This window comes from Moschus berezovskii, chromosome 13, assembly GCF_049115385.1.
Source record: "Moschus berezovskii isolate FMDL1 chromosome 13, NW_MosBer_1.0, whole genome shotgun sequence".
Taxonomy (NCBI): domain Eukaryota; kingdom Metazoa; phylum Chordata; class Mammalia; order Artiodactyla; family Moschidae; genus Moschus; species Moschus berezovskii.
The window spans coordinates 8993773-9018741 of NC_142472.1; the positions used below are offsets into that span (position 1 = coordinate 8993773).

Consider the following 24969-nt stretch of genomic DNA (forward strand, 5'->3'; position numbering starts at 1 on the left):
GTCTGTTGTTCCATGTCCAGTTCTAACTGTTGCTCCCTGACCTGCATGCAAATTTCTCAGGAGGCAGGTCAGGTGGTCTGGTATTCCCATCTCTTTCAGGATTTTCCACAGTTTGTTGTGGTCCAGACAATCAAAGGCTTTGGCGTAGTCAATAAAGCAGAAATAGATATTTTTCTGAAACTCTCTTGCTCTTTCAATGATCCAATGGATGTTGGCAATTTGATCTCTGGTTCCTCTGCCTTTTCTAAAACCAGCTTGAACATCTCAAAGTTCATGGTTCACGAACTGTTGAAGCCTGGCTTGGAGAATTTTGAGCATTACCTTGCTAGTATGTGAGATAAGTGCAATTGTGCAGTAGTTTGAGCATTCTTTGGCATTGCCTTTCTTTGGGATTGGAATGAAAACTGACCTTTTCTAGTCCGGTGGCCACTGCTGAGTTTTCCAAATTTGATGGTATATTGAGTGCAGCACTTTCAAAGCATCATCATATGTGACCCCTATGGGGAAATATTTTATCATCTACTTGACTTTGTTGTCTTACGTAGAGTTAATGTATTTTTCTTTTTTCCATACTAGGTTGTTAATAATGCAGATGCAAATTGTGCTGGAGTGCAAATTTAGAAGATGACTAGTATTAGAATAAAGAAGTGCAAATATATTTGACAGACTTGATTACTGACATTGTTACTGAGTAGAATGCCTCTTCATATTCCTTCCTTCTATTTTTAAAGAGAAACTCAGTACATATCCAAAACCATTCTAGGAGACTTGAGAAGCTCAATTTCCCAATCGATACCCACTTAGCTTATTTAGTAACAGAGGCCACCAGCAGGTATATGGTAAGGGTAAGGGTTAGAAAGAGCCCCTCAGTACAGGTAGTGGATGAGAGCGGACTTCCTTACTCATAGCTTCAGAGCAGCGCACTGGGGCGTGGAGCAGGACATGGGTTCTCAGCTGGCTTCCTTGTGCTCCAGGCAGGGATGAGTCTCATTCTCTGAGAATCGCTGAGACTCACTGAGAATCTCTGAACCCTCTGAGAATTGCTGGGTTCCTAGCACTGATAGATACTCCCTAAGATACTGTCTACCAAGACAATGGCCTTGTGTGGGAGGTGAGTGTTCACTTAGTAACAGCCAACAAAACAAAGTGTGAACACAGTGATCTCACAGTGTGATTCTCACTTTACCACTCCTGCCAACCATCTTCATTTTTCTATACTCTCTTCCATATTTGTACTTTATTTTGTTTGTAATATAGATCCAATCCGATTATAGCTGGAATTAGTGGATCTCAGCTGAGTGAAGGTGTATGAGAGCCCTTTAAAACTCTAGAGGGCCATTCCAAAGGCAAAGGGAGTCTGTTGCTCTTCAGATTCTTTGTCAGACATCCTACCACCTCTCTACAAGGGGTTGGTTCTTTAAGAACAGGACAGGAAGGGTTGGGAAAGTCTGTGTTATTCAGTGAAAATACTTGCACAGATGCAGAGGGCTAACCATATGATGCCTCTCAGGGGGTCACAGGTACAGTCCCTCCTGTTGAAATGCTAACAGTCTACTACAAGTGTTGTTCTTTGTTGTTATGTCACTAAGTCGTGTCCGACTCTTTTGCAACCACTTGGACTATAGCCCACCAGGCTCCTCTTTCCATGGGATTTCCCAGGCAAGATTACTAGAGTGGGTTGTCATTTCTTCCTCCAGGGGATCTTCCCAACGCAGGGATCAAACCCGAGTCTTCTGCATTGGCAAAGCAGATTCTTTACCACTGAGTCACTGGGGATTCTCATTGCTGCTTTAGCAAATGACCACAAATTTGGTGGTTTAAAACAGTACAGATTTATTATCTTAGAGTTTTATAGGCTTAGCACTCTGACATGGGTCTCACTGCACTAAATCAAGGTGTCAGTAGGACTGCATTCCTTTCTGGGAGCTCTAGAGGAGAATCCACTTATTTGCCTTTTCCAAATTCTAGAGGCCATCTGGATTCCTTGGCATGAGACTGTTTCTCCATCCTCAAAATCAGCAGTGTTGCGTCTGTCTGATAATTACTCCATCACTATATCCCACCTCCACTTTCTTTTTAAGGATGCTTGTGGTTACACCGGACCCACCCGGATAATTCGGTATAATCTCACACGCTCCTTAGCTTAACCCTATATGCAAAGGTAGCATACTCACAGATTTTGATGCTTCCCAGGTGGCCCTAGTGGTAAAGAACCCACTTGCCAATGGCAGGAAATGTAAGATACGCAGGTTTGAGCCCTGGGTTGGAAAAATCCTCTGGAGGAGGGTATGACAACCCAATCTAGTATTCTTGCCTTCAGAATCCCACGGATAGAGGAGCCTGGTGGGCTACAGTCCATGGGGTCGCAAAGAGTCGGGTACGACTGAAGTGACTTAGCACGCACATTCATAGATTTCAGGAAATGGAATGTAAACATCTTTGGGGAACCATATTTTGTTGACCACAACAAGGCAATGCCATGAATTAATCACAAATAACACAATCAAAGAAACAGCAGCACTTGGCCATAACGTATTATGAGAGCACCTTGCAAGCTGACATCATGCAGCTGTGGGTGCAGAGATCTGGGAGGTCCTGGGAAAGGTGGTACTGGGTAGGGACATGATGGTGAGGTGAGTAGGAAACAGCCATTTGAAAAGATGCAAAGGCTGGCATTAGAAAGCCAGTAGCCAATAAAGAGAGCAAGCCATTGTTGAAATAGCCCATCATGTCTACCTCCTATATGGCTCTCACTTGGATGCCTTCTCACCATCCCTCTGATCCCACCTCAGAGAAAGGCTGGGCCATCTATAGCACAGCCACAGGGATAATATTTTAACTCCACTTCTCATATGGGCTTCCCTGCTGGCTAAGATGGTAAAAAATCTGCCTTCAATGCAGAAGACCTGGGTTTGATTCCTGGGTTGGGAAGATCCCCTGGAGAAGGAATGGCAACCCATTCCAGTATTCTTGCCTGGAGAATCCCTGTGGACAGAGGAGCCTGGCGGGCTACAGTTCACGGGATTGCAAAGAGCCAGACACAACTGGGCAACTCATACACACACACACACACACACACACACACACACACACACCATATGTATCTGACAATCAGTCCAGTGACCAGAGCAATCCTTTATTTATTTTTTAAAGGTTTTTTTTTTTTTTTAATGTGGACCATTTTAGAGTCTTTATCAAGTTTGTTACAATATTGCTTCTGTTTTGTGTTTTGGTTTTTTGGCTTCGAGGCATGTGGGATCCTAGCTCCCTGACCAGGGATTGAACATTTATCCCCTGCATCGAAAGGTAAAGTCTTAACCACTGGACTGTCAGGGAAGTCCTGGAGCGCCATCCTTTAAATATCTCCACAGGATTTTGTCACTTGCCTGCTTTAATTTCCTGACTTGCCATCAGTCAGTTCAGTCACTCAGTCGTGTCCAGTTCTTTGTGACCCCATGGACTGCAGCATGCCACGCTTCCCTGTCCATCACCAACTCCCAGAGCTTGCTCAAACTTATGTTCACTGAATCAGTGATGCCATCTAACCATCTTATCCTCTGAATATGACCTGCCATATTCTCAGGCTAAAATTCATTTTTTACACAATTAATCAGAACTCCCAAGATCTGAACACTTACCTATCATTTCTTGATATTTCTCTTCACTACTTTAAGATAAGGCTTCCCTGATGGCTTGGTTCGTAAAGAATCTGCCTGCAATGCAGGAGACACAGATTTGAATCCTGGGTTGGGAAGATGCCCTGGAGAAGGAACTGGCAACCCACTCTCCAGTATGCTTGCCTGGAAAATCCCATGGACAGAGGAGCCTGGCAGGCTAAAGTCCATGGGGTCGCAAAAAAGTCGGACATGGTTTAGTGACTAAACCACCAATTTAAGGTGCTATCTGAGGTTCTTATAGCATCCTCTGACATTGGTTGGCCAAGAGTTTTTATATGCACTATGTAGAGAGATTTGGGAGGCTATGGTTTAATTCAAACCACACAGCTAATAAATGCTGACCCTCCTCACCCCCACTGGCCAAGTGTACAGTCTGTTCCTGAAGGGCTCAAGTATTCAGAGCCAAACTGCCTGACTGTTTTCTGCAAATTCGTTTCCCCTTAAACCAGATAATACTAGGACTGGGGTATTTTGGGGGCATGGTAGTGAGTCATAGCAAGTCTAATTCCTTTCCCTTTACGTGTTCAATGGCCCACATAATTGCAAAGTATAGACACTTCCTTTCTGCTGTTAAGAGAATTATCAAGTTAAGAAAGTCTTGATTCTAATTAGCTTCTCTGATGCCCAAATAATATATGTGGCTAAATGGTAAACAATTAGGATGAGGATGATTTTCTTTTGTTCCTACAACACTTTATTTTAAAGAATATGTAAAGAGAACTCAAATGGAAATCTGCATATTAAAATCCTTTATGTAATATTGTGGACTGACCTAAAAGTTCATTCAGGTTTTTCTGTAACATCTTACAGAAAGCTCAGATGAACTTTTTGGCCAATCCATTATCTGGTGCCTTTCCTTAGGGGAAAATTATGAGTTTAAATAAGGGACAGCTTTTTAAAAACAGTGAATAAGTGTAGAAAAGAAAGTATTTATTTTGCATCTTTGTAGTGACTGTGAGTTGTTTATTTCCTTATTTTCTTTTCTCTACTGTGCAAAGTCTAAATACCTTACAAGTTAACCACTGATACTATTAACCATTATACTGTGTGTGCACGCATGCTCAGTCATGTCTGACTCTTTGTGACCCCATGGACTGCAGCAGAAGAGGAGGGCCATTGTCCCTGTGAAACACAGAGAGGTGAGGAGAAGGAAGGATGCATTCTGGCATTTCTAGGCATGCGGGTGCTTTTGGAAAGGAGTCTGCTAAGAAATATTCCCCTGGGATGCTCCCATCTGAACACTGGGAGTCAAGGAGCTCCATCTGGAATTGGGTTATTTTTTATATAGCTGGGGAGAGGGGTGGGCGAGGGTGTCGTGAGGGTCTAGGCATCCGGGGCATGTGACTGGAGAGGCTCTAGTGAAAGAAGAGGCACAGAGAAAAGGGCAGAGCGTTTCCCCATCTTTCCGCATCACTGTTTCCAGTTTCACCAAATCTGGCAGAAATGTCACTTTGCTGACAAAGATCCGTATAGTCAAAACTATGGTTTTTCCAGTAGTCTCGTACAGATGTGAGGGTAGAACCGTAAAGAAAGCTGAGAGACAAAGAACTGAGGCTTTTGAACTGTGGTGTTGGAGAAGACTCTTGAGAGTCCCTTGACTGCAAAGAGATCAAACTAGTCCATCCTAAAGGAAATCAGTACTGAATATTCATTGGAAGGACCGATGCTGAAGCTGAAGCTCCAATACTCTGGTCACCTGATGCAAAGAGCCAACTAACTCATTGGAAAAGACCTTGATGCTGGAAAAGATTGAAGGCAAAAGGAGAAGGGGTGACAGAGGATGAGATGGTTGGATGGCATCAGCGACTCAATGGACATGAGTTTGAGCAAATTCTGAGAGATAGTGGAGGACAGGGAAGCCTGTTGAGTTACGGTCCGTGTGTCACACAGAGTCAGACACAACTTACCAACTGAACATCAACTACATAAAGCAGAGATTGGGAATTCTAATTTAATTCTGATAAAAAAAGCAGAAGAAATAAATAGTGGAGGAGAAGGAAAGTTTAACCTCTGCCTGGCCTCTCCTGAGTGCCAGATTTATATCTGATCTCATTGGTGGCCTCACCTTGGTGGTTTGACATTATTCCATGTGTGTTCTTATGGATGAGAAAACACTCTGGAAGGTGAGGTGCTTATCCTGCTTGCCAATCAGACGAGGTCCCTGTGGATAGGTCTGCGGTCATGAATGTACAGAATAGGAAACTCTTCTCTGGGAAACATTTTGTGCCAGCCTGTAGCTTGTGTGGGTGTAGAGCTTTATTGTTACAAGTCTTATTGTTATAACTTATTGTATGCTGTCCTCTCAGAGATTTGAGGGTTTTGGTTTTTTTAGTTCCAATTGTATTTAAAGCTTTGCCTTTCTGTGATGACTTTCTGAACTATGGATCCCATTTTAGTTGAGGGGCTTAAATGAGCAACAGCCACCACCAAATGATTCTCCTTGGCACAGAGCAGAGCAAAACAGATGGAAAGGTTTCACACAGGAGCCCTGGAAGTCAGCGCTCATCCATCTTACAAGGTCAGTGTTTTCTCAGGCGTGCCAGGAGATGCTTTTTTGAATGGAAGAAACTGGTATCCCACAGATGTAAGGTGACGACGACGGAAAGAAGCCGTCATACAAGAATACCCCACACCCTCTGCCCAGAAAAGCTCTGAAACCCACACATCAGCACTTGCCTTGTGTTATCTAAGTAAATTGAGCATTAAAACGTAAGAAGTGACTATATTTAAAATATCAGTAGATCACCAACAAAGACCTACTGTACAGCACAGGGAACTCTGCTCAATATTCTGTAATAACCTAAATTGGAAAAGAATTTGAAATAGAATAGATACATGTATATGTGTAACTGAATCGCTTAGCTGTATTCCTGAAAGTAACACAGCTTTGTTAATCAACTATACTCCAATATACAATAAAAATTTAAAAAAAAACTCAACAAAGATGATTTAGTAAAATATGCAAATCAAGAAAACAAAGACTTTTTCCCCACAGAGAGAGTAAGAGACCATCTCAGAAACAGGGGGATGTTTCTAAACATCAAGGCAAGGCCTTGATGTAGGGCAGTGTTTTGACAGGTGTGGAAGAGGAGGAAGCAGTTTGGATAAAGATGTAGATAATAAATACCTGTATATGTACCTGAAGTGGTGACACAAGACAAAGACATTTTCAGATCCCAAAACGTTTTAGGATTTAGCATCAACTTCATCTCTCACCAACTGGGCAACAGTGAGCAAATGCTGTGTGTTCCCAGATTCAAGTTTTCTTTGTGTATTATATGGGTTAGGCTAAAGATTTAATTAAATAATATGCACTAAAGTTTCTAGGTCAAATACGCATATGTGAGTGTGTGCCAAGTCACTTCAGTTGTGTCCAACTCTTTGAGACCCTATGGACTGTAGCCCCCCAGGCTCCTCTGTCCATGGGATTCTCCAGGCAAGAATACTGGAGTGGGTTGCCATGTCCTCCTCCAATATTCATGACTGTTAAACTTTATTTTTTATTTGATATTCTCTGTAAAGCTTTCCCGTTATTGTACATAAGTAGAAATCTCTTAAAATGTATTTTTTTTTACTGTTTTCTATGCAAAAGTAATCTCCAAAAGAAAACATGGCATTTTAAAGTTGTCTGCCTTTGAGTTGACCAGGGAGATACTAATGTATTTAGCTTATTTATATCAACACATTTCAGAAAAATATTGATAAGGATTTAGACATTTTTTATTAATGATTTTATTACATTTCCCTCCTTCATGAAACAACAGATTAAGCTTGCCTAAAATATTATTTAAATGAATCTCCTGTGAAATGTCAATAGGAATGATCTTGAGTGACCTAAAGTCACAGCATTTAAAAAGACCTACTGTATATAGTACAGGGAATTTTGCTCAATGTTATATGGCAACCTGGATGGAAGGGGAGTTTGGGAGAGAATGGATACATGTATACGCATGGCTGAGTCCTTTTGCTGCCCACCTGAAACTATCACAACATTGTTAATTGGCTTTGCTCCAACACAAAATAAAAAGTTTAAGAAAAGGCTTCCATTACTAGACTACAACAGCTTTTAAATTTCATTACACACACACACACACACACACACACACACAGCTAACTTGCTAACATGTGCTACAGCAAAGCTTAGAATTTTGTATATGGAAATTTAGAGACACAGTTCAGTTTAGTTGCTCGGTCGTGTCCAACTCTTTGCGACCCCATGGACTGCAGCACACCAGGCTTCCCTGTCCATCACCAACTCCTGGAGCTTGCTCAAACTCATGTCCATCTAGTTGGTGATGCCATCCAACCATCTCATCCTCTGTCGTCCCCTTCTCCTTCCGCCTTCAATCTTTCCCAGCATCAGGGTCTTTTCCAAGGAGTCAGTTCTTCGGATCAGGTGGCCAAAGTATTGGAGTTTCAGCTTCAGTATCAGTCCTTCCAATGAATATTCAGGACTGATCTCCTTTAGGATCTAGAAACACAGCTAAATTAATTTCTCAGATTAAATTTTTAAAAATTTATTTCCCCAAACTTTCATTGTGCATGGAGTAAAAGTCTGCAGTTGATAGTATTCTCTAAAATATTACAACATCAGATCACTTTTACACTAAGAAAAAACAAACCAAACCAAACCAAACCCAGAGCACGCTGACTGTCTCCACTGATTAATGTGCCTGCTGCTCACCCTGAGTTTTCTGGGTGCCCGAAGCTGCCTGCAGACTGCAACCAGCCTTACCTACCACTGGCCCTACATCCCCCAAACCCACCCTGTCAGTCAAAAGTCTTCACAAACTTGTACCATCATGACCTTCTCCTGACTTGAGAAGCCCATGTCTCTTTCCATCCCCACATCCTGTCCATCTCTGATTAGCCCACACCTCACTTTCTCTCTGAAGTCTTCCACTGACCACATGGATTTAGAAGGACAGCTCTTAGTAGGTAGCATGCATCCTACATTCTTCAGCTAGTCAATCAAGAATGGCCATCTTCTTTGTCCAGTGGCTTTCACAAATGACTATTAAGTCTTTTATTATTGTTGAGCTGTTTGCCGTCTAATCTCTGGAGAAGGAAAAGCCAACCACCCCAGTGTTCTGGCCTGGAGAATTCCATGGACTGTGTAGTCCTTGGGGTCGCCAAGAGTCAGACACGACTGAGCAACTTTCACTTCACTTTTGCTGTCTAATCTACCTTGAAATCCACATAACACTGTAAATTCTTTCAGGAAGGAAGTGCCTTAAGCGCCCTAGTAAATTTGGGTTCTCCCATTGTCTTTCACGCAGAGTTGGAATGGAATGAAGAGTTTTCTGTTTGTTTCCATATCAGTGGGCTGAAGGACTGAAGCTGGTTTTTAAAACTGGTAAAAATGTTGGAATTTCTAGGCTTTGTGAAATGATCTTATAAAAGAAAAAAAAAAAAAGCGTGTGCTTAACCGGTGTTTCTGAGTGTAGTGATTTCAAGCTCAACTCTTCCTTTTGGTTGTGGTGTTCTTTGTCACCTGCGACCAGGATCGCTAAGAGGTGACTGCAGACTGTCTGGATTGTGTTCTCCTTTGTGGCTTCAGACTCCTCGACTTGTCTGGTTCTTCTCCAGGACACTGTGTTCTTTTTTTCTTCCCAGGGAGCGGAGCAAATCAGTTACAGGTCAGAAACGCTTTGGGGTGAAGAAGAACTTTGTGTCCTGAAGAAAGCAAAAGAGTGGATGCGAGAGCACAGAGCCAGTGGGGACGGGCGATAAGTAGCTCTCTATCCCGTCTCTGAAGGACTTGTGCCAAAATGTGCTCTCTGAGTAATGCCTTTCCCAGTGGATTTTTTTTCCCCTTCTTTTTTTAGAAATTAAAGTATGAATCTGATGCCAAAGCCACAAACCACAAATCCAATTTAAGCAGAGGAAATCAGGACTTAAGACTCAAGCGTGCATTTGGGAGGGTGGGGGAGGGTGGAAAGAGGCTGAATCTCAACCAACTTCTCACAGACTTCTCTTCCTCCTGCCCACTCGGCGCCCCGAAAACATGTCCAAACTGCGAGATTGCTTATTAAATTAGCACACTGTGACTCTGTAACTCTGTGAAGTTGAAGTAGAACCAAAAGAAAATGGAAATACAAAAAAAAAAAAAAAGAATAAAAGGCATAAGTCAGTGCAGATTTGCTCTCAGAGTTGAGTGGATTAAACTCCCTTTAAAATGTTTCTGGCTTGATAAACAACAGGGACCTACTGTAGGACTTCCCTTGTGGCTCAACTGGTAAAGAATCCACCTGAAATGCGAGAGACCTGGGTTCAGTTCCTGGGTTGCAGAGATCCCCTGGAGATGGGAAAGTCTACCCACTCCAGTATTCTGGCCAGGGAGAATTCCATGGACTGTGTAGTCCACAGGGTGGCAACGAATTGGACACGACTGAGTGAGTTTCACTTTCCCTGTAGAGCACAGCACACATTTAATAACTTGTAATAACCTATAGTGAAAAAGAACCTAATATATATATGTATGTATGTATGTATACATATGTTGTTGTTCACTTGCTGTCGTGTCTGACTCTTTGTGACCCCACAGACTGCAGCACGCCAGGCTTCCCTGTCCTTCACCATCTCCCGGAGCTTGCTCAAACTCATGTCCATGGAGTCGGTGATGCCATCCAACCATCTCATCCTCTGTCGTCCCCTTCTCCTCCCGCCTTCAATCTTTCCCAGCATCAGGGTCTTTTCCAATGAGTCAGCTCTTTGCATCAGGTGATCAGAGTATTAAAGCTTCAGTTGTAGCATCAGTGTTTCCAATGAATATTCAGGACTGATTTCCTTTAGGATTGACTAGTTTGTTCTCCTTGCAGTCCAAGGGACTCTCAAGAGTCTTCTCCATCTCCGCAGTTCAGAAGCATCAATTCTTCAGCACTCAGCCTTCTTTATGGTCCAACTTTCACATGCTTTTTAATATGCTGTCTTGGTTTGTCATACCTTTTCTTCGAAGGAGCAATCATTATATGTGTGTATATATATATATATATATAACTAAATCACTTTGCTGTACACCTGAAACTATCAAAACATTGTGAATCAACTACACTTTAATTAAAAAAAGAATACACCTGGGCTGTCTACAGCTAAGCTCTAAATTCAAGACCAAATTCCACATCATTGTTCATGGAACTTCCACCTTGATTTCTCAGAGACTATGTCTGTGTGTTTTAATTTATTTTCATAACCACTGGCTTCAGTGTTTTCCCTCTCTAGTTAAAGGTGACAATGTGACTTTACATGATGAATAAGTACCCTGAATGCCTTCTCCTTCCTGTCTGTGACCCTACTGCTCTGGAGTTTCCCGGAGGACTGACATTGTTAACAAAAGGGTTTTTACAACTTCCCTCTCCTCTGAGAAGTAGCTGGGAGACAAAGTCTGAAACAGAAATTTTAGAAGGAAGCAGACCTCAGCTATTTGCATCTTCCTCAAATAGAAGTAAACCAAGTATTTACTGGTACCGTTTTCATCTATTCTTACAACTCTGCCCATTAGATGGAGTTACCTCTGTAGTTCTAGGTGGAAACAGGCAAAGTGGGTTTTAAATATCTGCTCTGAAACACTATTCTAAAGTGTGAACCTCGACTCTGGAGAATGTATTGATCAGTCCTTGTTACCTACAGTTACTTTTTAAAACTTTCCCCCTGTCCTGATTATTTTCTTGGCATAACACATTTAGGGAAATGCTTCCTGGCTGTAAAGCAAATGTGTGCTAAAAAATGGAAAACACCATTCTTTCATGCGAAATTCCCAGTTTACTGCTCTGTGCCTTCTCATAAGAAAGCTAATAAAACCATACTTCTGCTCTAATTCCTGTATTCATAGTTCATATGAATATGACACATCCTAATCCAATATAACTTTCACTAAAGGCTTTCCATGCTGAATTTTACTAAACAATGTATGCTATGTCTGACTCTGTGACCCCATGGACTGTAGCCCACCAGGCTCTCCATGGGATATTCCAGGCAAGAATACTGGAGTGGGTTTGCCATTTCCTTCTCCAGGGGATCTGCTCAACTCAGGGTCAAACCAGCGTCTCCTGCGTCGCCTGCATTGGGCACCTGGGAAGACTCTATTAAACAAGAGTGCGCTTTAATTTCAACAGATGACCTTGGATTCTTTAATAGCATCCTTTTTTTTATGCTAATTCTCAACTTCTGATAATGTAATGATGGCTGGAGTGCAAATTAGTATGGCCTGCTATAGGTTTGACTGGCTATAGAAAGTCTCTGCGTGAGTCAAATAGTCGTTGCTTTTCAGATTCCTTAAATTTAGAGAATCCCATTCTAGTTTCTGAAAGAAGTGAATCATACTTTCTAGTGATTAACTAAGTGTGTTAAATTTAACATATAATACTCTAAGCCTTAGGTTTTTTTTTCCCCTACTTTTTCTCTCTTTTTGAGAATACAGTTGAAATTTCTGACTTTCAAATTAGATTTTTCTATTTCTCCCTCAAATCCTATTGGTTTCTACTTCATGTATTAGAAACTCTGTCAGTAGATGCAGAAACATTCAGGACTGTTATGCATTCTTCATAAGTTGACTTATGTATCATTAGGAAATGATCCTTCCTTATGTATTGTAAGATTCTTTGCCTTGAAATCTATTTTGTCCTTGATTAATATTGTCTGATTATTCCCAGCATGGCATACTGTTTTCTGTTTACTTTGTTAATAGCTCTGCTGAGGTATAATGGTCATAAAATCATCTGTATTTAAAAGTTTTAACATATGAAGTCATCATCATACTCAGGGTTATAAATACGCCTGTCACCACACAGGCCTTCTTATGCCCCTTTGTACTCCTGACCCCTGCTCCTCCCAGTCTCTTCACCAATCTCCAGGTAGTCACAGATCTTAGGGGAAGAAGCGATGAGCTCTTTGTCACTGGTTTTAAGTACTTTCAAAACGATATGTCCTTGTATAGTTTTCTCCATATTTCCTGTCTTTGGAATATGTTAAGCAGTTTGGATTTTGGGCTGTACTGTTTTCACCAACTTGGAAATTGGAAATTTCCAGCCATTATTTCTTCAAATATCCTTCTTTCTTGCTCTCTTGGTACTTTCCCCTGGAATCTCCAATCAGACCTATCTCCAATCATTTTAAGTTATCCCACAGCCCACTGAGGCTCTGTTAATTTCTTTTTAGAATTCTATTTTCTCTGTGGGTTTCATGTGCAATCATTTCTATACTATGTCTCCAAGTTCACCACTTTTTCTGCGATGAATCTAATCTGCCATTAATGCCGTCCCATGTATTTTTTTCTTCGTTTCATGAAATGTAGCTTTCACCCATCAAAGTTTGTTCTGGGCTGTCCGTGTCTGTACTTAACTTTTGGGATGTGTGGAAGGTATAGAGTTGTAAAGACTGTTTGCATGTCCCTGTCTGCTAATCCGACATCTGTGGCAGCTCTGGGTCAGTTTCGATTTACTGATTCTCCCTTTTGTCATGGGTCAGATCCCCCTGCTTCTTTGCATGCTTTATTGCATTTTCTTATTGGATTCCAAATACTTTTAATTTTACTTCCCTGAACGTTCGATATTTTTGTATTCCTATAAATGTTCTTGAACTTATTCTGGGATGCAGTTAAGTTACTCAGAAACAGTATGCTGTTGCTTTCAGAATTTGTTAGGGGAGACTGAAGCGTTGCTCAGACTAAGCTAATTCCCCTCCTACAGAGGCAAGCCTCTTATTTATACTCTGCTCAATGCCCCATGAATTATGAGTTTTTCCAGTCTGGCAAGCGGGAATAGGCATTGTTCCCAGTCTTGTGTGTGTTTGAGGCACTGTTACCTCTATTCCTCTCGGGGATTTTTCCCAGCCTTGAGTGGTCTCCTCATATGCAGCTGTCCATTAGGACTCAGCTGAAGACCTAAGGAGACCCTGCGTAGATCCCAGATTTCTGTCCCTCTGCAGCTCTCTGCTTTCCCTGGACTCAACTCCATCTCAACTTAGAGAGTCCCCCGGGCTCCCCTTCCTTCACCAGATCCTGGAACATCTCTAAGCCTTTAAAATCCGGGAAGAAAACAGCTCACCTTATTTCTTTTCCATCTCCTGGAAACCTCTGTCCTTCATTTCCTGGTATCCAGTGTCTCTCTAAATTCAATTTGTCCTTTTGTGTTGTTTCATATGAGAGAGTACGTCTGGTCCTCATTATTCTTTCTTGGTCAGAAATAGAAGTCATTTTGACTTTTAAAGAAATTCTGCATAAGTATTAAGCTCTCTCAGATTGTGGTATATAGCTCATATAGCAATCACATTCTTTTCCAGTCATGTTTCCAGCATTGAAATTTGCTCATTATGGTGTTTGACTACAAAATATTAGCAAATGCTAATAATACTCTTGGGCCTTTGTTCCGTAAGCCATTCAGTTACTTTTGATTAGTCTCAAACTTTATGAAGAACACAGTAAGAGGACTGATTAATAATATGCAATTATATTTTGTATTATAATAAGCATAAGATGGCTTTTGTGTTGAGCAGTAGGAAGTGAAAGGATTGTCCATTAAAAATAATGAGATTTTGGCCACATATACGGCAAAGTGAAAGCTCCTTCACTCTGTGCTATTTGGGGGTGTGTGTGTGTGTGTATTTATTGCGCGAGGGTATCATAAGTTAAACCCAGAACTTGGGAGTGTTTCAAGATGCTACAGTTTGCTTTCAGAACCCATCATTCCAAAGGAGGTTTGCAGCAGTTTTTCCCATGGTGGTTTTCTTAATTGAAAATAATCCTATCATAAAGAAACAGAAAAGAGGTTGTTATTAAATATTTAGGGACTGGCTGGATAAACATGGAATGCTCTAGTAACAATATATTTAATAATGTGTCCTTACTGAAATTATAGTGCTAAGATTTTGAATAGCATTGGAATGGGATGCTTTTCTAACTGAGCTTCAAAGATGTGCTTCTTTCTGGAACTTGTAGACCCTGAATATTTGAAAAGTTCAACATTGTACCAGGAATCCCTAGATACCTAGGTCTGCTCAAGGTCTGTCTGCTCCTCAGAGCTTAGGGTCAAATATTAAGCAGGATCTTTACTGTTTGCCTTCCTTTTAATGATCTTCTCAGACATTTCCCCAAAAAAGGCTTTACCTTTTACCTAGAGGGAATTTTCGGGCCAAAATAAATTTTGGAAAAAAATAACTGCTGAAAATTTTGTGGTGTTTCCCTTTAAGAACCCATATTTACCTTTACCTTTATCTCAACTATACTCTACTCCTCTAAGTCTTAAATAAGATATAGAAAAATGCATTTTGCCTTGAGTTCCATTTAGAACTTATTGATCTTAAAAAACCAACAGAAAATAAATTCAGTTCAATATATATTTGTTGAGCAGCTGTTCTGTGCAAAGCATAGTGATAGGCTACTTTGAATAATGATGCAAATTATTAGAAGATGTATAATGTATTTGCTGGGCAGACAGACATGTAAATCCAATAATTTAACACATGATTAATTGGTGTAAATTCGTATTACGAGTTCACCTCATCTCCGTTCAATAGACAGCAAGCTCTCTGAACCCAAGAGCTGTATTTTCAGGCAAGATTGTATCCCTGATACCATCAGGCAAAGGATTCTAGTAGGCAGAGGTGGAGAAGATTCTGTAGACTCTAGAATCAGCAGTTAAATTCAGCAGACATGATAACACATTGGATTGGGGTGGTGGGTTGAGCAGCGACTCTGAAACAGCGGAAACAGGTTCCCAAGGGAGCAGGGCTCTGAGGGTGGCATGGGGTCAGTTCCAAGAGCAAAGTGAGTACTATTCTCAGAAATTAACAGGACGATATAGCAGATTTCCCCACCTTTAGTTTTCTTTATCATTTTCCTTAGTGCTCTCACCTTTTTTTTTTCCAGCCCTTTGGAAGAGTTCCTGGGCATGTTTTATTTTTATGATCGGACTATATGATAATTTATGGATTTGGATAAATTATTCACAATACTATTTTCTGCTGCTAGGAGTGCCAAAATCTAATTAGATCTACCACAAAAATGTATATTCCCAAAATTGCCTTTTACCCTGTTAAAAAAACAAAATATGATTTTTAAAAGGCAAACATCATCTTAAGAGTTATTCTGATTTCTCTTTTGTCAGTCAGAACATTTTGTGAAAATTATTTGTGACAGTGATTTATTTAGATGAACCCACTTCTGAGAAAATGATTGTTTTAATTAAAAATGTTGGATTTTTTTTCCCTTGCACCTAAAGGCAGTTGGACTGACTTGCGTTTCTTTAGTTCTATGTGTTGAGGCTAATATATTATGAAATATCTGTTTTTCCTCTTTGTATACAGGTGTATTACTTTTCATTATTTCTATTTTAATTAATATCAGAGAACATAGTTAGTCTAGAGTTTCACAAAAGGAGTATCCTCAGGACATTTTCAGTGAAATGGCCAGGCACAGCAAATAGAAAAGGCAGAACAAAAAAACATAATTAATGCAGGCGAAGTTTTCATATTTTCTTGAGCAGAATAAGATGCTTTGGATGCATAAATATTTTAAAAGAGAATAAAGATCCCTAAAAGATTTTTGAGTTGGAAAATATTTTTCATTTTTATATGGCTAACTAAAATATAGGTGTAGGACTTCAGATATTGCTTCATCCTTCAATTATTAATTGAGAGTCCAAGTTATAGGAGTTTGGGCTATATCATTATTGCAAACAAAATAATTATTTTTTTGTACTTCATCATCAAATCTTCTTGTCCCATTAGTTTAATGAGAAAAAGTGAGCATGCATCTCAATATAAGTTTATTTCCTACAAACAGTATTTTCACTCTCTTATGTCTCAAGTCATAACACTTACTTCGGGTGACACTCCATTTTTATTATAGTAGATGTATTTTACATCATCTTCTAAACACCTTTAAGATCCTTTGGCTGAGCTCGTGTGAGATCTGAATAGATCATCATTGTTTTGATTTCTTATATGCATGCTTGCTTTTAACCACATAATCCACGTAGAATATACATCATCTTCCTTATTTTCTTGATGTTAAGCTTTAGCTTGTTTTTCTTATTTTTTAATTTCACCTCTGGCCCATACTATCTCTGGGATTTTTTTCCCCTCAACTATCGTAATAATATTTAAATTAGATAATATAATTTATGAGCCACTTAACCAGGAACACGTGAATTTCAACCTATGGCAAAGCATTCATTGGGAAGAGTGGCTGAGAGGCAGGGTCACTGGGCCAGCCCCTCAGTATTATGGGATGGCCCACCTGCCCCACATACTTCAAGGATCTAATGTACGTGTGACATGTGACTTTGAAGATACCAATGTCAATCCATGCTTAAGTTCTTTGTCATTTTTGGAGGTAATAACAACAGTAAGTTCTACCACTGGGTCTTCTTCATACATGGCAGTGTGCTATCTTGCAAACCCCTGCGTGGAGAGAAGCACCCCCCGACTTTGGATGCTGTTTGCTTTAAATATTTGCTAAGTCTGGATCCTGTCCATTCCTGCACTTATGTGAGATTTTTGTGTTTCTTTTTTTGTTAACTGTTCCCTCAAAGAGTCAAGATGGGTTCAGCACATATTATTATAGATGGAAGCTGAGACTTGTACTGGAAGTAAAGTAAGAAAATGAAGGGTTAGAGCCTTCTTGCACAGAGTCTAGAAGGTTGGTCATACCTTTGTCTGACTGCACATACTGATGTCGTGGTTTTCTCAGTAAAATTGTTGTTTTGTTTCTGCTGTGATTTTTGGTTGCATATTTTCACTCTAGGCTTAGGGAGAAAGGGTTTGTTTGAATTATTTGAAAGACTGACTTTAAGCTATACAGGGCTACATTGAACAATTGTATAAAAGAGTATCACAGTAAGGCTTTTATGAACATGTGATTATGTACGATGAGAAAATACTAAGTGGGATTCTTGAAAATTTGGGGCAACCAGTTAATCTACAGGAGTAATAGGTGTTCAGTTTATTTGCATATACGTGTGAAATCTTCTTTGCAAGTAGGTACAAACTGCTATTTTAGCTCATTCTTTCTCAAAGGCATGCATAGATTTATTATAGTTTCTGAATTAACATTATAAAGTTAGCATGCCATCATGATCGGACATTTTACAAACAATAATATTGAAAAATAAATATTCTGATAACCATCAAAATACAGTTACATTTCACATTTTGGCTCTCATTTTTCCTATGAATAGTATTTTTGCATAGTCATGCTCAAGTTATACACACGTTATTACACAAAATCGTAAAATACTAAGGACTTATTTTTAAGTTGGAATTCCAAAAAGTGCAATTACCTAATCAAAAATTGTGGACATTTTTAAGGCTTTACTTTGATTGCCGTCTTGGTTTTTATGTTGTTCCAGTTTTCACTCTTACCTGCAATATGAAATTACTGGAAAAATTACATCTTTGTCAGTATTCATTCACAAAAGATATAGTGCATAGCTCTCATTTATCTAGACCCAGGGGATGCCATAGTGAGCAATACTGTACATTTCACTTTTCCTCATGAAACTCACAGTCCAGGGTTTCAATCTCTAGGCAAGTGGTCGTATTTGAGACAGGTAAGGTTACGGGAACGGAATCAGTGTGGGAGATTATGGGATATTTGTAGGCAGCCCACAGTGTGCTGCAGTCCATGGGATTGCAGAGAGTCAGAACAACCCAGTGACCCAGGTTGGGCTACGTGCTGAAGATGGCAGGGGAACAGTAGAAACCAAGGTCAGGCCGGTAAGGTGGACCCCTGCTGCTGCAGAGTGAGCCATTTGGTGGGTGTTGGAGAATTGCTGCTTATTTCCTGACCTGGATGGACAAGAACAGCACTCTGCATGGCCTGGGAGAGGCCATGAGTGGTCGAATACTTACTGGCAGTGAAAATAGAGAAAGGGAAAACAGTGAGAGAGATTTTGAAGACTGTAGGAACTGGACAACTCATTGGATGGAATATAAAAGGCAAGCATGGTGTTAATCTGAGGGGGTTAACAATTAACATCGGTGGTCAAGTCAGAGTGGACCTTTGACTGAAATTGATGGAGATGGAGGAATTGAAGTGAAAACGATACTGTAGGAAGTTTAAACTTAAACAGTATTAAATTTATGATTTTGATGAGGATTTCATGGGTGGAGATTTATTGGAAATGTGGTCAATGACAAAGTAGAACAGATCTTAGAAGAAATTTTCAGGAAATTTGGTCATCTCTAACTTTATGTTATGGTTTTACATTATAGAGTCAGCTTCAAGTATGCAGGATTAGAGGGTTGGACATAGCCCAAGATAACCTTTGAGAATCTAGTTTTAAAAAATTGATGTTTGCATTTCAAGTTGTTGAAGATAGTTTAGTCTGATTGTTCAGTTTTTACAGGCCACGTAATTTAGTGGTTAAGTGGGCAAGATCATGTCACTCCAGCTTTGCACATGAGTCATGTGCTGTTTGTTAAATTCCCTCATTGTGCTGTCTTTACTTTCTCATTGTCAAAATGGGCTTCCCATTTTGTAAGTAAATTGTGGTGAAAATTCAGTGAGTTAATTGTGGCACCTGAGAAGAACAGTCAATATTACTATGGTTTCTAAAAAAAGAACAAGCAAATACTGTGAAAGTAGAAAAATAGAAATCAGTTTGGTTTTCTTCTCTTGAAATTAAATAAGAACTCAAAAATACAATTTTGTAGTTTACTTGTAATTTCTTAGCAGGCATGAGGTGTGGTTAGAAATTAGGTCCTTAGCCTAATGTCCTCCAGATTCAGTCCTGCTATCACAAATAGCAGGATTTCCCTTTTTATGATGGAATAATATTCCACTGTGTATCTATACCACGTATTTCTTGGTCCATTCATCTGCTGATAGACACTTAGGTTGTTTCCATGTCTTGGTTGTGGTGAATAATGCTGCAGTGAACATGGGGGTGCAGATATCTCTTTGAGATCCTGATTTCATTTCCTTTGTATATATACCCATAAGTGGGATCTCTGGATCCTATGGATTGGTTTTCACGATGATCAGTTTTACTGATCAGTTTTACTCATCTGCATGAGTAACCTCCATGCTGCTTCCCACAGTGATTGCACCAATTTACATCCCCACCAACCATGCACAAAGGTTCCATTTTCTCCACTTTCTCTCCAGTGCTTGTTCTATCTCTTTAATAGAAGAAGCAAAAGAAAAGGGGGCTCTCTCCGTAAGTGTGAAGGGACTTGTGAGGGTCACGTGTCTTCTCACTTTCTTGCCTGGTATACTTAATTCAAGTCCAGAAGATATCATAGCTAAAATATAGGATTCCTGAAAGTAAGTGATCCAAAAACATAAAGCTTTTGCAAAAAAGTTTTCTGTCTCTGAAATGCTCTGTTTGTTTTCATGGCAACTAAGAATTCCCACCCCATCCGACCTTTTCACTTTTCTTCCCTTCTTTTTCTGTGCTACCTATTTTGAGTGACAAGCATAAATATAACACAGCAAAACTAGGAAAAATCCTCAGTACTTAAAGGTTCAGCAGTACTTATTGGGTGATGAACAGAGTAAGGTTCACTAAGGCACATATTAGAATTATGTGATTTTTGAAGTTATGTACTACAGAGTAAGGAACATACGGGGCTTCCCGTGTGGCACTAGTGGTGAAGAACCCACCTGCCAGTTCAGGTAGACATACGAGACATGGGTTCGATCCCTGGCTCAGGAAGATACCCTGGAAAAGGGCATGGCAACCCACTCAAGCATCCCTGCCTGGAGACTCCCACAGAGCATTCTGGTGAGCTGCAGTCCATAGGATCAGACACAACTGAAGTGACTGAGCACACACACGACACAACTGTAATAATCACTTTTAGTGTGAGTGTTAGTCACTCAGTCATGTCCGACTCTCTGTGACCCCGTGATCTGTCCATAGGGTTCTCCAGGCAAGAATATTGAAGGGGATTGCCATTCTCTTCTTCAAGGGATCTTCCCAACCCAGGGATGGAACCTGGGTCTTCTGCATTGCAGGCAGATTCTTTACCACTTAATAATCACTTAGATATTTCTTTCTAAAATCCTACTCCTCCAAAAACACCTGTGTTCTAACATGCTTGATTACAGGAATGCTGTCATGCTGTGGTTTTCTTGCATTATTTTCCAGATTCTTCAATATCACAGTGTCTTTGAAGAAACTCTATGCCAAGGGGCTGTTTCTCAAATGATCGGTTACATCAGATGTACATAAAAACAGATGCTGTCATTTTTTTAAAATTTCTTGAGAACTAAACAAAAGGCTGAGGATATTCTGTTTTGAACAGCTTTTTTGGTTTCTTTTTGCACATTTTTTTGTGTGTGTTCACCTGTTTGCCATCCATTATTTTTTAATCAATTGCAACATGCTTGGTTTCGTCATTCTGTAACAACCGCCTGGTTTGACAGCATGATCACATTTGCATGTCTCATTCAGGGGTTGTGGAGAGATGCTAGTTGCCATGGGGAGAATTCTGATGTCTCCCATCAAATCTCGTCATGAGATGGTGGTGACCTTTGAAAAGCCACATGCAAATATTTATTTTCAAAGGTACAGTTGGCTCTTTGTGAAGCACTGGATCACTAGACTGGCTATCTCTTCGATGAATCATCTAATGAGAAGTCTGTTACTGTGTAATTTCCCTTTTGGTTTTAATAAACTTCCACCATCCTTGACCTTAAGCCATTTGAGACAAAAATAAAAATCCATAGTGTATAATTTTACTATCCCTTGTAGTTATATAAATTATATAGGATTATCTGTCTAATTCATCTAATTGGTCTGGATTATGGCCAGAGATTATTGGAGATTCAGCTGAAGCTGAATGCAATACAACTCCAATACTTTGGCCACCTGATGCAAAGAACTGACTCACTGGAAAAGACCCTGATGTTGGGAAAGATTGAAGGCAGGAGGAGAAGGGGATGACAGAGGATGAGATGGTTGGATGGCATCACCGACTCGATGGACATGAGTTTGAGTAAGCTCCGGGAGTTGGTGATGGACAGGGAAGCCTGGCGTGCTGCAGTCCACAGGGTCGCAAAGAGTCGGACACGACCGAGTGACTGAACTGACTGACTGATGGCCAAAGAGCTTAGGTTTGTTACTGTGTCTTGCCCTGAGTTCAGAAGTTGATTTTCATGTTTTCCTGTGGATCACATCTAGGTACACAATACTTCTGTGCAAGTTACAATGACCGTTTAAGCATCAAGGAAACACCCTCCATATCAGGGCTTTTTCTGAGAATGTATACCAAACGTTAGTATGGCTTTTTTTTTTTAATAAAAGTTTTTCACATTTTGGGAATACTTTGTGTATTCCCCCAAATTTGATTTCATATTGTCAAATTAAGTGAAAAAAAATTCCTTTAAAAAGCCTTTGATATGGTTTATTAAAGCCAGGAGTTTGCAAAATTCTTGTCCCACCATCCTGAATGATATTAGGTTAAACTATTTAGTTAGTTTAGGACTTAGCTAATAGCTAAATAGATTAGGTAGTTTAATCATTTTAACTAGTTATTTAAATACATACATGTCGGGTTTTTTTTTTAATGACCTGTTATCTAAAGTTTATGACTTTATGATTTTACGTAAAATAAGTTTACGCTTGCATTTTCTTCACCTCCCGTGACCAGCATCTTCCAGGTTTGAGAAATGCAGAGACATTTCTGGGAAACATAAATAAAAGGTGCTTCTATAAAATACCCTCTTACTTCTGAAAAAGAAAGAAAAGCAAAAGGGAAGAAAAATTCTGTTGTGATGTGTTGTGAGACTTATGACCTCTGTGTTTGCCTTTCAGATCCCCAGCTCAAGGGTATAGTGACCAGGTTATATTGCAGGCAAGGCTACTACTTGCAAATGCACCCCGATGGAGCTCTCGACGGGACCAAGGACGACAGCACTAATTCTAGTAAGTGACCACCCCAGGCCACCGGTTCACACAATTGGTAGAAGAGACGCTGCTGCTTAAATGACTTTATAAATACATTTACAAATATTGGATTACGTGCATTCATTTTTACAAATGTTATACCCTAGAATGCCATTGACAATTCTCCTTGGACCACCTGGATAGAAATATTCATAGAGCCACAAAAGACACCTGTCATTTTAAGAGAATTATTCATCTTTTCAGTTTTTTCCCCAAGCAGTTGTCATACCCAGTGTTATTGTTACTTGAATCTTGTTATCATCAAAGTAACTGCACTAATGCATTCAGGTGAAAGTTGATTACCTGTTTACTTTGGAAGTTTAATCTTTTTGAGACCCGTAGCTTCTTCTTTTTTTTTAATTAATTTACTTATTTTAATTGGAGGCTAATTACTTTACAATATTGTAGTGGTTTTTGCCATACATTCACATCAATCAGTCATGGGTGTACATGTGTGTAGCTTCTTAATGATAACTGTGTACGTTTAAGAACAATAAGGATTTGTTGTTTCAAATAATAGAAATAATTTGTTATTTTTCAAATCCTTTGTGTTCAACAAGATAATATTTTTCTTTATAGAGGGAACATGAAGACTGTGTACTTTTTAATACATTGTATGAATTATTTATTTATAAAATTGGATCTCTGCTTTTTTTTTTTTAATTGAAAAAGCCACCCACCTCCATTGTTTTCATGTCTGTCTTCATTTTAGTATTTCTTTACATATGACTTTTCTTTGTATTTTTATTCTGGCACTCCTCCTCTTCAATTTTCTGTTTTTGTTTCCTATTTTCTGTGCACACTGGCCTCTGATTCCCTTTAGTTTGCACATCAGTTCTAAATTAGACACTTTTCATTGCTCAGGAGAATTAGTGGAAAGCAAAAATCAATTTTATTGGAAATATTTAATCACATGTTACTAGTGGATATGAATCTTTTCATCAATTGAGCATTTACCCTTCACATACAGAACATTATTCCATGGGAAGAAGGAGGCTTTGAATACATATAACCAAATTATAGACAGTTCCTGTTTTAAAGTCTAGTCATCAGCTGTTCAGATACACTGAGAGAAGCTAATAATATAAAGTAGGCTATTTTTGCATTTGGTGTTGCTAAGTGAAATATCATTATTTTCCCAAACATTGTGTTTGTACTTTAGACTTTGGATATTACTTCATTTTTTAATTTTTCTTTCAACTTTAAATATTTTCTTTATCTATATTTTTTCCTATTCAATTTTTAATCTTTTCGCCTCCTTGTTTCTATTATGTCATCCTTTTGTACTTTAGACTTTTCCCTGTCATATTTGTTCATTGATTTTTGTTTGCTTGATTTCCTCTTGATTTAGAAAAAGAGAAGGTAAAGCAATTCAGACACAGGAAAGAAAGAGAAGACATTTTTATTCATAAGACTGGCGTAAAACATTATTTCCCTGTTGGGATTTTGATATTAGGTTGAACTCTCAAAATCATCAGCACTTAACCATCTCTGACCTACAGAAGATGTTAGTTTCTTCTGATTCATGTTAATATATATTATATATATGTGTATGAATATATATATCTGCTAATTTTCCTTTTCCTACTTGAAACTCCTCACCCACTCTTTGACAAAAGGTGTTCTCTTTTTCTTGTGTGTTAGAGTCGTGAGGGTCACGGACTTTAGATTCCTAAATTCTCATGTCTTCAATGTCTCTGATTTTCTTTGGCCAGAGTCTAGTAGAGCATGAAAGCAAGCTTTCTGTAAGTCTGATCACGATAAGAGCTATGACACTCTGATTTATCAGACTAGAGGCTGATGTCGTCCATCAGACAAAATTTTTCAAAAAAAGAAAAAAAATTATAGCTATACAAAAATGCTGCTTAGCTGGACTTCTTGAAAAAATAGCTCCCTTCAAGCAAACGTTCGATGAGTTTTTTCCCTACCTTCTCCTTTAGGTTTGGAGTGTCAAGCAAGTTGGTTTCTTTCATGATGGAATCAATACCGAGTTAAGAAGTATCAGTAGACACTGTTTTTATAAAGCGTATTGCATCACAATTGAATAAGCAGCACAATATTTTCTAAATTATGAAAGTGCAGGTATTGAAATTATACACACACGTGATTATGTCTGGTTATCTGCATAAACACTGGACTGGGAAGCTGAGATACTAAGAGATACTAGACCTTTTCTCTAAATGTATGAGGCTTTTTTCCTGGAAGAGAATCTTTGTGTGGCTCTTGAAATCCTTTCTAATCCCCCTCAATGCTGGAGAGGAACAGTTCTGGGAACCCCAATGAACAAGTAAATCAGAACCAAATCATAGTGACCGGCCTGCAAGGTCTTCCATTCCTATGCAAAGATCTAGCCCACAGCTTCTTTTCTTACAAGTTATCATTGTGTTTTTTGTGCCCTTTAA

At 39.4% G+C, this 24969-nt stretch overlaps 1 protein-coding gene across 1 annotated transcript in view; it reads left to right on the forward strand.

Annotated features, from left to right (window-relative positions):
- Positions 1–24969, forward strand: part of FGF14 (fibroblast growth factor 14) — a 170661-nt gene that overhangs the window by 27017 nt on the left and 118675 nt on the right. Inside the window, exon 2 of the mRNA XM_055426642.2 lies at positions 22436–22546. Coding sequence (XP_055282617.1) covers positions 22436–22546 — 111 coding nt within the window. The remainder of the gene's footprint in view (positions 1–22435; positions 22547–24969) is intronic.